General features: G+C 38.9%; 1 protein-coding gene across 3 annotated transcripts in view; it reads right to left on the bottom strand.

Moving 5' to 3' along the window:
- Nucleotides 1–12,437, bottom strand: part of DOCK10 (dedicator of cytokinesis 10) — a 146,945-nt gene that overhangs the window by 37,678 nt on the left and 96,830 nt on the right. For all 3 annotated transcript variants that reach the window (XM_053951677.1, XM_053951675.1, XM_053951676.1), the window contains 9 exons: nucleotides 11,738–11,925; nucleotides 11,052–11,117; nucleotides 10,071–10,163; nucleotides 8,082–8,205; nucleotides 7,817–7,938; nucleotides 7,072–7,158; nucleotides 6,442–6,534; nucleotides 4,381–4,499; nucleotides 1,577–1,646 (listed from right to left, as the gene is read on the bottom strand). In XM_053951677.1, the coding sequence (XP_053807652.1) occupies nucleotides 1,577–1,646; nucleotides 4,381–4,499; nucleotides 6,442–6,534; nucleotides 7,072–7,158; nucleotides 7,817–7,938; nucleotides 8,082–8,205; nucleotides 10,071–10,163; nucleotides 11,052–11,117; nucleotides 11,738–11,925 (962 nt within the window). The remainder of the gene's footprint in view (nucleotides 1–1,576; nucleotides 1,647–4,380; nucleotides 4,500–6,441; nucleotides 6,535–7,071; nucleotides 7,159–7,816; nucleotides 7,939–8,081; nucleotides 8,206–10,070; nucleotides 10,164–11,051; nucleotides 11,118–11,737; nucleotides 11,926–12,437) is intronic.

Genomic DNA, 12,437 nt, shown 5'->3' with positions numbered 1-12,437 from the left:
GACTAGGACAAAATTTACCTTCCCTCTCCTCTGCAATTAAAAAAGAGGGAAAACAACAAAGGCAAGGGAAAGGAATAATAAGTATAACACCCTTAATGGAGTTCACTTGTCTATGGATCCTTCTGTCCATGCCAGTAGCTGCAGTTAATTTGTGCTTCTGCTTAAAAACACTGCTTCATAAAACTCTCAGCTTATAAAGCTGTTACCCAAGTGTATTGATGATGAGATAGTTGCTGGCCAACAGCATTATTCATACTCATTTAATGGATGTCCAACTGATACAGATGAAAAGAAGATCATCTTTAAAGAGGCCACTTCTTTGTTTTTTTAAGTAATACTACAGATTGTCCAGAAGAAAACCCCATACACAGTACCTACCCATATATAGTCTAGTCTTCAAAACAATAAAGGATTAAAAAAGGCTGAAAAAATAGGGAAAAAGTCACAGAATCTGAATTCCACAGATGAGAAAAGAATTTATGTACAACAGCACATGCAAAAACAAGGGATCATGAGACTAAAATAATGATTTTATAATGAAAAGTTTAGTTACAAAGCTATAGCTTCCTAAGAGACATGTAGCCATCTGGCAACCACAAAGAACACCCAGAAGCACCTTGTTCATAAAAATTGCTACTTGTGGATCCTTTCCAAGGGACTGAAAGGAAAGGGATTCAAAGGGATCACCCTACAAGGGCAACCCTGTACCTGTACAAAACAGGTGGCCTGTTGCTGTTGAGGCAGGGATGGGAATGAAGAGACTCCATCTTCAGAAGGCAAAGAATGATCTTTATTAACAAGTAGCATTCCTCTTTTATAACCAGGATCGCTAAGGTGAAATATCGTCGGTCTCAAAGTGAAAAGCTTTCACACCATTGGTGCACTATGAATAGTACACTGTGGTAGAACTTATCTATAAACAATATTAACAGAAAGAGAGATAACAACTGTTTGAATTCTTTCTCATAACTTTCCCAGGCTAGGCCTGGAAGAATTCTCTCTTTTTTCTCTCTGACTGAACTGAGAATATCCACAATGGCCAGATATTTTATAGTGATAAATCTCATCACAGTCAAGAGGAGTGCTGCAGACTGCAAGCAGCATCAAACTGGTACCTATATAGTTGAAGTTTCATGGTCTTTCATGTTATCTCCCCTTTCCCTTCTCTCAAACCCTGCACAGTGGGAAATTCCTGCTTTAGCATCATTTCAAAGACTGACACCCTACACTCCTGAAAGCTCAGCGCTAGTACATTTACACCAGGTTTCAGTTCTAAAATGTAAGTTCTGGTTATCAGCTGGATGCACTGCAGCTTCTCCCTCCTCTGCTTGCTCAGCTTGGTGTTCTATGGAAAAAAAAGCTGCAGCAGCAGCAGAGACCTGAGCAGCTGCTTGTCTTCAACAGAAGAGTTTTAAAGTTTCTTAACCAGAGTCTCTCAGTGGCAGAAAGTTATGATGCAAATGCAGAAAAAGCTACAAACAAGAATAAATAAGAGTAAACAGGAAAAAAACCCACAAAACCACCAAACTCAACCCATCTCTCCACAAAAATATGAACATTTCAACACTGGCCGTACCGTCACGTAAGAATTGATGCAGTTGTCTAGTTGTTCTTCATGGCACTTGGCAACAATGTTGGTAAGAACTCTGCAAGACAAAAGAAGAACAAAAATTGAGCTATTTTTTGTCATAAGGCAGAGAAAGTCTTCTTGATACTCACACTGTACTGTTCTTGTAAGCTCATCTAAAATAGTGTGTGAGGGATGTGATCCAAATGATGAATAACGTGCAAAATCTGTCCACTGGGAAAAGCCAGTCATTTCTTGGGCTTTCCACTGCTTGGATTGTGCTGTTATATATGCATTTGCTTAACATTGCACCCAGTGTTAAGGATAACAACTGCACTGTCACCACAACAAGAGAAAACATTAACTGAACCTTATGCAAGCCTTGGATACTTAGGGATAACAAAAATTAGAATACTTTAATGAAACAGAGAGGCAAGAGCACCTTTCTCCAGGAATGCTACTTGCTAAGTTCTCTCAGGTCTTTGTAATTCTGCAAATCCCCTGATACTCTGCTTATGCTGGCACAGCTCCTCAAAGACAAGCACAAGGCTGGGCTGCAGCCCCAGCAGGTCCCTCTGCAGCACTGTCTGCTCGTGGCCTTGCACCCTCAGCACTGCACAGCAGGGAGAGGCTGGGCACTTGGAGAGACCACAGACACGCTTGGGGATCAGCCACAGGGAAGAAAATTGCCTGGATCACACCAGCACTCACTCTCAAAACCTGAGCTCCTACAAACAGCAGGAAACTGAGAATTTAACTATGTGAAACTGAGAACAGCAGCAAAGTTTTCTCTTCAGTTTGTATGTGGACCATCTTTGTTTGAGATCATCTTGTTCCAGAAAACACAAATCTAGGCAAGAAATCTTCAACTTGACCATATCCTTTCCTTTTGATTATTGGGAGCTCATTTTTAAAGGATACTTAATATAAAAAAGACTCTGCAATTTATAATCTTATTTTTATGTTAATGAATTCAGGAATAGGCATAGTAACAGTATGACTAAAATAGATTAATAATATGCCTGAACTGTGGCCCACATACAAGTACTCCTTTTGACTAGCTTGGTTATTGGAGTGACTTCTGGCAATTCTTATTATTGGATCCAAAAGCTTTCTAAGTCCCTTAAGTATCTTTAATTTATCTCATTTCTTGCTTTTTGTAGGAGAAGCAAAACTTGTAGAAAAACACAAAAGCTACGGCAGAATTAATTGTGGGCATTCTGATCTTTTAACCTTCATTCTGATTTGAAACTGAAATGAGTTCTGGCAAAAACGTGACAGAGAAATGATGACATGACTGGGCCCCCAGACAAGCAAATAACCATGAGTATGAAAGGAATAATGTTTTCTCCACAACACATAAGCCAATCCATGCTCTCATTCTGTTGTTGTTCCTTTTAGTAAGTTCAACACAGGCTGCTTCAAGCTATTCAGAACAAAACACAGTGTGTATATATAGGACACGTCAATGAATGACACACAGCAGACATGCATATTCCCACTGGCATCAGCTCTGCCAGCACAAAAGACAAGACACCATACATGCAAGAAAAACACTGAGAATCCTTCTTATTTTCCTTTTTTTTTTTTTTTGTAAATTTTTTTTTGGGCCAGGTGTGTGTATAGTCAAAATTCAAAGCATGCTAAAAAATAATATCCTTCAATTTTTCTATCTAATCATTAAAACTGTATTTTTAACAGCTGCTTTTTCTACAGCATTTTTCCAGTCAGTTAACTAATGCTGAAATTCTACCCTGGGACACAATTCATCATTTTCTCTAGACTTAAAATCAGTTGATTTGCTGGACACAAAGGTGTCCCCAAAGGTCTCCTGGCCTCTCCCCCTTTAAAAACAATGTGCAGTGATGAAATCACACACACTTATGAGGAAAGGATCTTTTAATCCTAGTACCTAGCTGTGGTAAAACTGGACTTTGCCCTGAAAAAAGCCATGATCCTTTGTTAAACCATATTGAAACTCTAGCTTTCCAAGGCTAAGATGGGGAGCTCTGCTTCCCTGTTCCTTTAAGTTTCCCTAAATAATTATTCTTCAGGAACAAATTCTGAAGCACAATCTCTGGAAGGAAAGAAAGAATACTGACAGCAGATCAGTCTAACAGGGTTGCAGAGGACAGTTGCAATTTTTTCCTACTAGGAGTATTGTAGTTCCTATGTTTAGCTGCTGGAGGAAGTACAACAAAAACATCACTATGGACACAAGTAAATGCAACACAACTTTCTGCCCTCCTGCAGAGACCAATAATAATAATCTTGCCAGTATTTTTTTCCTGCTGCCCTGATTAACAGCATCAATAAAGACAATTTCATTATGTGAGGGGTGAGAGAGTCAGCAAATCATTGCAGTTGTTTGCCTGCTCTTTGAAAAATGCTTCTATTGCTTTTCAGTTATTGCTGATATATTCTAATGAGAAAATGCCCCTGAATGGTGTGGCCTGGTTGTTTGACTCTACACTGGGTGCAGCAAGATGCTGAGCTCTTCCTGTGCTGAACTCCACATCCTCAGAACCAAACAGAAACCCAAGTTGAAACCCAGCTTTGTCAGGAAGCTCTTAGCTGCTCAGGAATGAGACCTTTCCCTAGGATTGCCTCAGGACAATCAGACATGTCCACCATGGTCAATAATTTCCAGCCACATGATACCAACACTTCCACGTGTTATTTGCAGAGCTCAGTGCTAGGGGGAAGCATCATTCTCACCTACTGAAGTCTAAATGAGCAGCTATAACTGGACTAACATCTGCATTTGTGCTCCTGAGTGAATTCTGTATGTCCCACAGGAGTTATCCAGATACCTGGTCACAGCTGTTGCAACTTCATCATCACTGTTTTGCACCAAAACCCAGAAGAGCTGGTTTAGGACTACAGGAAGAAAATTCATAATCACATGGATCTTCTCAATCCTCAACAAATTCTGTAAGGGAGGTAAGAAGGCAAGTGAGAGACTTTCAGTGTAAGCAATGAGAGCTGGCAGGTGCCAGGCAGCTCTGCTGCTTCAGCAGGTAAAATGCAGCAGCCACTGGTGTACCAGCAGCAGGAAAACAGGTCAGCCAAGGAGAGAACTGGTTCCCCATGAAGCTTGTTTCAAATATGACCATCAACACAACTGGAGATATTGTCCAGAATGCCAGGATTTTGTGCTATACTGACTTAAGGGGAAAAAAAAAAAAAAAAAAAAGTTTATATTTCACTAAGGATACTATGTAAGGGAAATAAAAGAAGAGAACTATTTTCAAAATAAGATTTTCTAATATTTTTAGGAAAACTCATTTTTTTAAAGGCAAAGTGGTAAAAATTAGTATTAACACACTAACTTGACATTTTATTATCTTCTTTAATCAAGGAATGTATTGAGCTTTTAATAAAAAACAAACAAACTCCTTTGAATTTCTCCTAGGTTTTTATTTCAGGTATTTCCAAATCATTCCAGAACTTCTAACAAAGGTACTAGCAATTTATAAATAAAAGCAAAATACCCTGGGGAAGATTATTTATTATGGTTATATTGCATAGTTAATTCCTTGTTGCACACAAAATTGTCTCTCTTTTTAATAAATTCACTGGAATATTTTTAGAAGGTAAACTACAAACAGCAGATAAAGAATGGTGCAATTCTGGTGGTTTAGACAACCAGCTTACTGACTAGCAAGTTGTAAAGCTTTTATGGATTCCTAAACTTTGCCTATTATGCTCAATAGCTTTCCCAAAATTAATTAAGGGCTTCATTCTGTGGAGGTATAACCTCTAAATAACACTGATGCTTTGACTTGTGAACACACAACTTAATAATTTCTTTAAATCAAGACAGTATTTGAAAACACAGCCACTCTTTTCAGGACTGCAGGTAGAGCTGCATCTACAAACAAAAGTTGTGGCCATCCTCATGGATTTGTCCAGGGAACTACCATGATTTATTGGAACTATTTTTTGCTTATTAAAGAAAAAATCTCTCCCCAGGCAGCTTGTATCTGATGAAGGTACACCCCTACAGCAAAGGAAAGGGGGGAAAGGGGGAGAAGGGGGAAAGCACCTACATGGTGCAAACATCTAAACCCCCAAACACCTGCAGGATTTTACTAAAAGGAGTGCTAAAAGGAAATATAATAAAAGCCATATGCATGATGTTCCAGTCAGTTCTGAGATGGAACAGAGTCACATCTGCCTTCATTTTTCTTGCTTATCTGTCTTTAATGTTCCACAAGCACGGTGCACAGCAAGAACTCTGGATTTCAGTACTCATGAACAGGTGATGAATTGGACCTTACATTTATCTGCGGTGCTTCTAATTTGCTTGTCACACTCCTCCCTTCTCACAGGTTTTCCCCTCTACTGAATACAGGCACATTTAATACAGCTCTTGCTTCATCTTGGCAGATGTTCTTTCTGGTTTCAGAACTTGAGAGGCAACAAGCAACCCTTGATTTATACCCACCAAATACCCTGAGGAGCCCTTGGAATAGCATCCAGGATATTAGAGGAGGTAAGGATAGAAGTTATTTAAGGCAAGAGAGGATTATCTGGAATACTGCAGCTCTACAGGCTACAGCTCCCTTCCCCAGACATCACTGGAGCAGCATTCCCTTATCCCCTGATGGGGTCAGAGCTTGGCACAGCCTGGAATAGCTGCTGCTGGGGCAGATGCAGCCCTGCTCTGGATGAGAAGGGATGGGAGGCAGCTGGTGACCAGCAGAGCAGCTGCCACATCAAGTGCATCTGACTGGAGCTCTCACAGACCCTCTGCCTCCTGGTAAACCCGTGCCATGGTTGGACCTTTGCAGTGGGGGATGAGTTGAGAGAAAGCCCTAAATACAGCTGTATAGTACAATTTGTAGGTTGTACTATACGGGTCACTTTACCTTACAAGAATTGATAAAGTTTGAGGTAGGAGGCTGAGACAGATCCTTTTCCCTTTCCTGGCACTGATGGAAAAAATTATTCAGGTATGGATCCTAAAATAGGAAACATTTACATTAATGTATATTATACACAATTAGAATTTAGTGCCAGAAACTGGTTACAGCAATCACCTGTGACACCCATGAACACACCTGGTCCCCACCATCTTATATGGGAGTCACAGAAAGAAAATCAATTTATTGAATCCAACTCAATGGCCAGCACAGCTTGCTAAATTCCAGGTGCTTTGACAAATCCTTTTTCACTGTTGTGATTAATTTTTTCCTCACAACCTAGGGGATTTCAAAGGCCAGACTTTTTTTTCCTTCCTTATATTTTATTTCCTTGCTGTTTAAACTGATATTCCACAATTTTTCTATTGGTATAATGCTAAACAATTTTTATTTTTCCTTGAATTGTGTATCATTAAAAGTATGTGTTCCATCATTGGCATCTTGCCCTTCTGCACTGAAATAATCTTTAAATGTTCTAGAAACAAATGCATGCATGATTTTAAAACCCCTTTCAGACATTCCCTGGCACTTTTTGTGTGTAAGCAGGTCACAGAACTAAGAGGAATGTTGGCTTACCTGAGTATTTACTGTTGATACAAGGAAAGTAGAGACTTTGAAAAGTGGTTTCCCACTGTCTACCCATTTTATATCACTGCCAATCTGCTGTTAAAGCAAAAACAATAAAAAATATTTTTCCACCTGTTTCCTATTTATTCAAGTTTGCATCAAATTTTCAGGGCACAGCTCACATGAGAGTGTATGGACTGCAGTGGCTGCTGTGCTTTCACAAACACCATCACTGCAGTACAAACCCACTTTTCAGAACAAGACCAATGCTACCATTCAAGGGACCAGACCCTGCCCCACCCTGTCCTCATGACAATGGCAAAACAAACACAAGGAGGCAGAAATAATCCAAGCTGGACTGGATCAGCAGGAAAATATGATATCACACCACAAAACTGGAGAATGAATCATGGCTGTGGATCACATCAGCTGGAGAATGAATGTCATATGGCCTGAGTTTGTGAAAGGAGTTCTTTTTGACCACTCCGAGTCACATTGAGGAGTTATAACACTGTAGAATACATAAAATCCACTTTTTCCAATACACTTGTGAACCAGCAACATAGGACACTCAGCTCAGTGCTGCATATATTAGTTCCTGTATTCAGTGATATGCAAATAAATATTCTAAACCAGAAACCCTATTTACCATTTACACTGCCCAGAAAATGCAAATGGAGATCTGATCTCATGAAAAACACCTGGAAATGACAGCTCTGTGCCATGTGAGTAACAAGGAGGGGTGAATGAATACCTTTGTGCTTGCTGGCTCCTGAAGGCTCAGGTAGTTCGGGGGCAGGCTGCTGGCCACTGGCACCTGGTGCTCCTGGGAAGCCAGCTGGGCATCTTTCAACAAAGGGAGCCAGGCAAAGCCCACTGTGCACAAGAACAAATAAATGGGACTCTTTGGAAAAACAAAGTTTAAAGGAAGACAATAACATCCAGCCAAAAACTTTGAAATCCTTATTTGAATGTACATAATGTATATTTATAATTGAAAAGAATTCTACTACAGGTACCTGGTGTTTCCAGAGCCTCTTTCTTTTTGGCATTAGCTTTTGCATTTATGTCACAGGTGACATGATAAAATGAAAACAGAATGTGGTGTTTCTTATGGAGTTGAGTGGGAAGTTCAATTTTCACCTGAAATGTAAAATGTTACACCTCACTTTAGTTTAAAAACCAATTAAACCAGGCATCAGAGACGGGCTAAATGAGTGACATATCTCTGCACAGAGGTCTAAGTATAGCCTGCCTTTACTGGGTAATGTTTGCCCCATGTTAAGAAATGCTCTCTTAAGGAAATTGTTTATGAGGATCATCTATCACTTTTACTTAAAACAGCTTTTTTTCAACTTTGTCTTGTGGAGGAATATTTTCATTAATGATGGAAAAACATAAGATGAAAGAAGACAGAACTAAAGAGTGGTGGACTCTGCTTAGAAGTGATCACCTGCACTTTAACAGCCAGCCCCGTGCTCATATTTTCAGGACGACCAAACTAAAACTAAAATGAAATCTCTGCTACTGCTTCATCATCATTTCATGGCAAAGACCATGTAATAAATGCTGACATGCAAATAAACTTTTATTTATAATTTCTGCCCAGTCTTGAATCCTGTATCATGCCATCCATGAAATCTTACATACTGGTTTTCAGGTATTATTAACCTATTGGAAAAAAAATACAAACTAATCAGAATATGTTAACGTAAGAACTAATAAAAATGACCCTTTGCTCTTGTGAGCTGTGATGAAATTTATCCAAGCTAATCCTGTGCTAAAGTAAGGGTTAGAAATCGTTGATAAGTGCTCCCAGTGTAAAATCAGCTTATGGGTAAGAACCTAATACCATAAACAGATTTAAAATGGGCACCCAGAGATAGAGCTGAAGACAACTTTCTTCTTAACATCCTACATTCTTTTAAATTCTGCACCTGCTTTACTAGGGACATTTGGAACAGGTGCATGCCTCTTCCAGCCAAATTGGCCATTCACATCTGAATTCAGCTCCTCATTCAGGTTCAAACTAATTTCCCAAATCAAGTGGCTCACTACCATCACATGAAGGATTAACACACTTTCAGATGTGTTAAACTCCAAAACATACCTTGTAAAGGATTAGCAAGGAGTTCAAAATTTCTGAAAATGTAATGCTTTAAGTTCCACCACAGCAATCTTAAAATTGATACTTCACATGTAGTTGTACATTATCTTCTGATTTTGCCTCAGCAATTTTATCAAAGTAAATTTTTACTGAAAAAGGAAATTTTACTCACTAGGAGAACAGTTTGGAAAATGCTGGCTATAAACTCTGTGCTGTTTGTCAGTCTGATCACTACACATAAAGCAGTAGTGGAAAATCCAGAACAGACAGTTGACATTCACAAGCCATCAAACACACCAGTCACTGATAGAGTGAAATTAATTTCACCTGCAGGAAGCTTGGGGAATCAACTCTTGGTGTTGGTGAAACAAAAAGATGCATGTGTGAGTAACATTTGGCAAAGGCCACCACATGAACTGCTCTAAAGCTGCATCCTCAGAAGCAGCAGCTACAGGACTTGCTGCAGCCACCACACGTCACTGTACATACTGTTCAGACCACTGCATCAACAAAAATGCCCCAATGCAGATCTTGGATGTCAGAGAGGGATTTGTTCTGACACTTGGCTCCACACTTCATCATAATGTTTACTGTTTCCATTAAATTCAGAGATGCAGCTGGATCCTTAATGTAATCCAGACATGCATTTTAGAGAGCTGGACTGTTCCTAATTAATTCCACAGCATCTTAACTGTACTCAGAACATCTTACAAAAGGAACAATCCACTGAGTTGATTTAAGAAGAGAAAACAAAACGTGAGACTGCATGTCAATCTACACAGCACAGCCCTTCCAGATACACAACCAATGGCAACAGAAGCATTCTGTACAGATATTTTTCTGTCTCATTGGCAAACACGTGGGATTGGCAGACATTTAATGAAAGAAAAAGCACACTGACCTCATCATAGAAATCAGGATTCTGGGAATGATGTAGCACAGCAGTGTAGGCTGAGGTTGTAAATAAGGGTCCACCTGGCTTCCCATAAATACACTGTTAAAGTAACATGTTTTCATTACATTGGGAAATTCTGCTGAAGATACTAGTATTGGTATATCTAATATGTATGTACATTTAAAACAATTATCATGAAAGATTGATCATTACTTTATCAAATATTAAAAGAAACGTTTTAAGTGCTCAAACCTGGATTTTTTTATACACACTGCCAGTAAAAGTCAATTGATTCTGTGAAAATTACCCTATGCTTAATTAAGCAATGCAGACTCCTTAGACTTCTTTTTTGCTGTTATCAATTCCAGAGTTTTCTGCAAAAAGCTTTACAAAATCTATTTCACTTTTATGCAGTTCAATACATAATACAGTGCTTTTACTGACTTTCAAATGTTACAAAAGCTATCCCTGTTAAGAATCTCTTTTCTGGCAGGGTCTTGTTTAGGAGCTCTTGATTACTGAGTAATGGTAGTTTTATTTTTTGCTGGGAAAACAAGACCACAACTGGACTATGCAACAGCCCTTGGGCAATACCAAAGTTAAGAGTTAAGATTAATTCTTAACAAAGTTAAGAATAAAGTCTCAAGTCCTTCTAATTTTGTGCCTCACTCTTTTCAATCATGTCTCCAGAGCTCAATGAGAAATGTAGGATAAGTGATAAATTCTAGAAAAAGCAAGCTGCACTATAAGAAATGGTTCCATTTTCTAATGTCATCTCCTTTCCCCTCCACCAGTCAGAATGCTGGCACTGCAAAATGGAATCACTGTGACCAGCTGGGATCTAACAGAACCACAGTGCAAAATTAGAGGGACGTATGACAACATCCACTCCTGAATTGTTCTGGTTCAGTATCACCTTATTCCTGGGTTTTATAAGTAATGTCCTCAGAAACAGCACCCTCTGAACATACTGCTCTTGCAGCTCACCTTGAGTGGCTTGGCTCCTTCTTCATCAGAGCTTTTGAACTCAATGCACACTGTTATATTCCGTGCCTGGAGAGACAGGAGCATATTAAAGCTGAGATCAGAAGTGGGGTACCCAGAAAAACTCAGGTAAACTACAGAGCTGGAATAAGGCCTCTTCAGAATCCAAGAGAAACATGCAGGTGGTGTATCAATATTTATAAATGCCTGTAAGTCTCAGTGATATCACTAGAAATAAAATTTCCAAGAAAAATGCAAAATGCAAGCCAGGCCTCAAAATGACTAAGTAGAAGCAGACTATTACGTGACCAGGACCTACCTATATCTTGGCCTTAATTAGTTTTCAACCACCATGGAAACACAAGTGGTACCAGGTTTGGTTAAGAACTACAAACATTATCTAGATTAATTTTATCTGCACACATTATGTCATTAATATAAAGCCCTTCTCAAAACTGTGAAGAAGGTATTACCACATTATCTCTTTCAATCACTGTTACAACTTAAAATTAACCCATAGATTCATTAAAATTGTACCAGTGTTTTATGATTGCAAAAGCTGAAAAAGATGAAGAGCCAACTCAGTGACATCACCATTTTCCTCTCCTTTATAAGTTCTCCTTGAATCCTAAAAGAGCTCATGAAGGCCACTGCTACCCCATGTTGGCCTGATCAGTCACATTCTGTACCTTGTTGAAGTGTTTTTGGCTGTCATACTTGAGGTGTTTTGGATAGATGTATATTTGGTTCTTGTACACCCTGTAAGGTCGAGAATATTTTGTTGATTCCTGCACAAACTCCTCAACTTCCACTGTAGGTTGATGTTCCTTTACATTATAGAATGGCTTGATTGGAATAAAGGATGAAGTTACACAGTCTTCAAAAGAAAAGAAAAGAGACCCATCACATATTGTGTTTGTTTTCACTGTCTTACTACTAAGTAATATTGAGATGGAACATACTAATCCTGCCTTAATTTATGAAAAATGACTAATGCTGAGATGCCTTAAATTTACACATTACCTCAGAACAGTGGTAATATTTCATCCTTAAATGATTTCTCACTTGAATTAAACTGGACAGCACTGGTAAGCTCTTTTGACACCCACAGTATTTGGTGACATTTGATGGTGCAACAGCCCCATTGGTATATGGACAACTTCTACAGAATGTGCTGAGTGATGCTGCTTCTAATCAATTTTACAGCTCAACAGTTCATTTCAGTTTTTCTATTATCTAATAACATTCTAAATAAAATGAAGAAATGAGCAGTGCAGCACTAGATCAAATATATGATGCAACTGGGATAACTGAAATCAGATAAGGAAACAGAAGATGAAAATAAGCCCTCTGTCACTGAGACATTAAAACTGGACAGAGAATACTTTC

The sequence above is a fragment of the Vidua chalybeata genome, chromosome 10, assembly GCF_026979565.1.
Source record: "Vidua chalybeata isolate OUT-0048 chromosome 10, bVidCha1 merged haplotype, whole genome shotgun sequence".
Classification (NCBI taxonomy): Eukaryota; Metazoa; Chordata; class Aves; order Passeriformes; family Viduidae; genus Vidua; species Vidua chalybeata.
The sequence above is the reverse complement of the archived record's forward strand: the minus strand, read 5'-3'. Positions and strand labels throughout refer to the sequence as shown.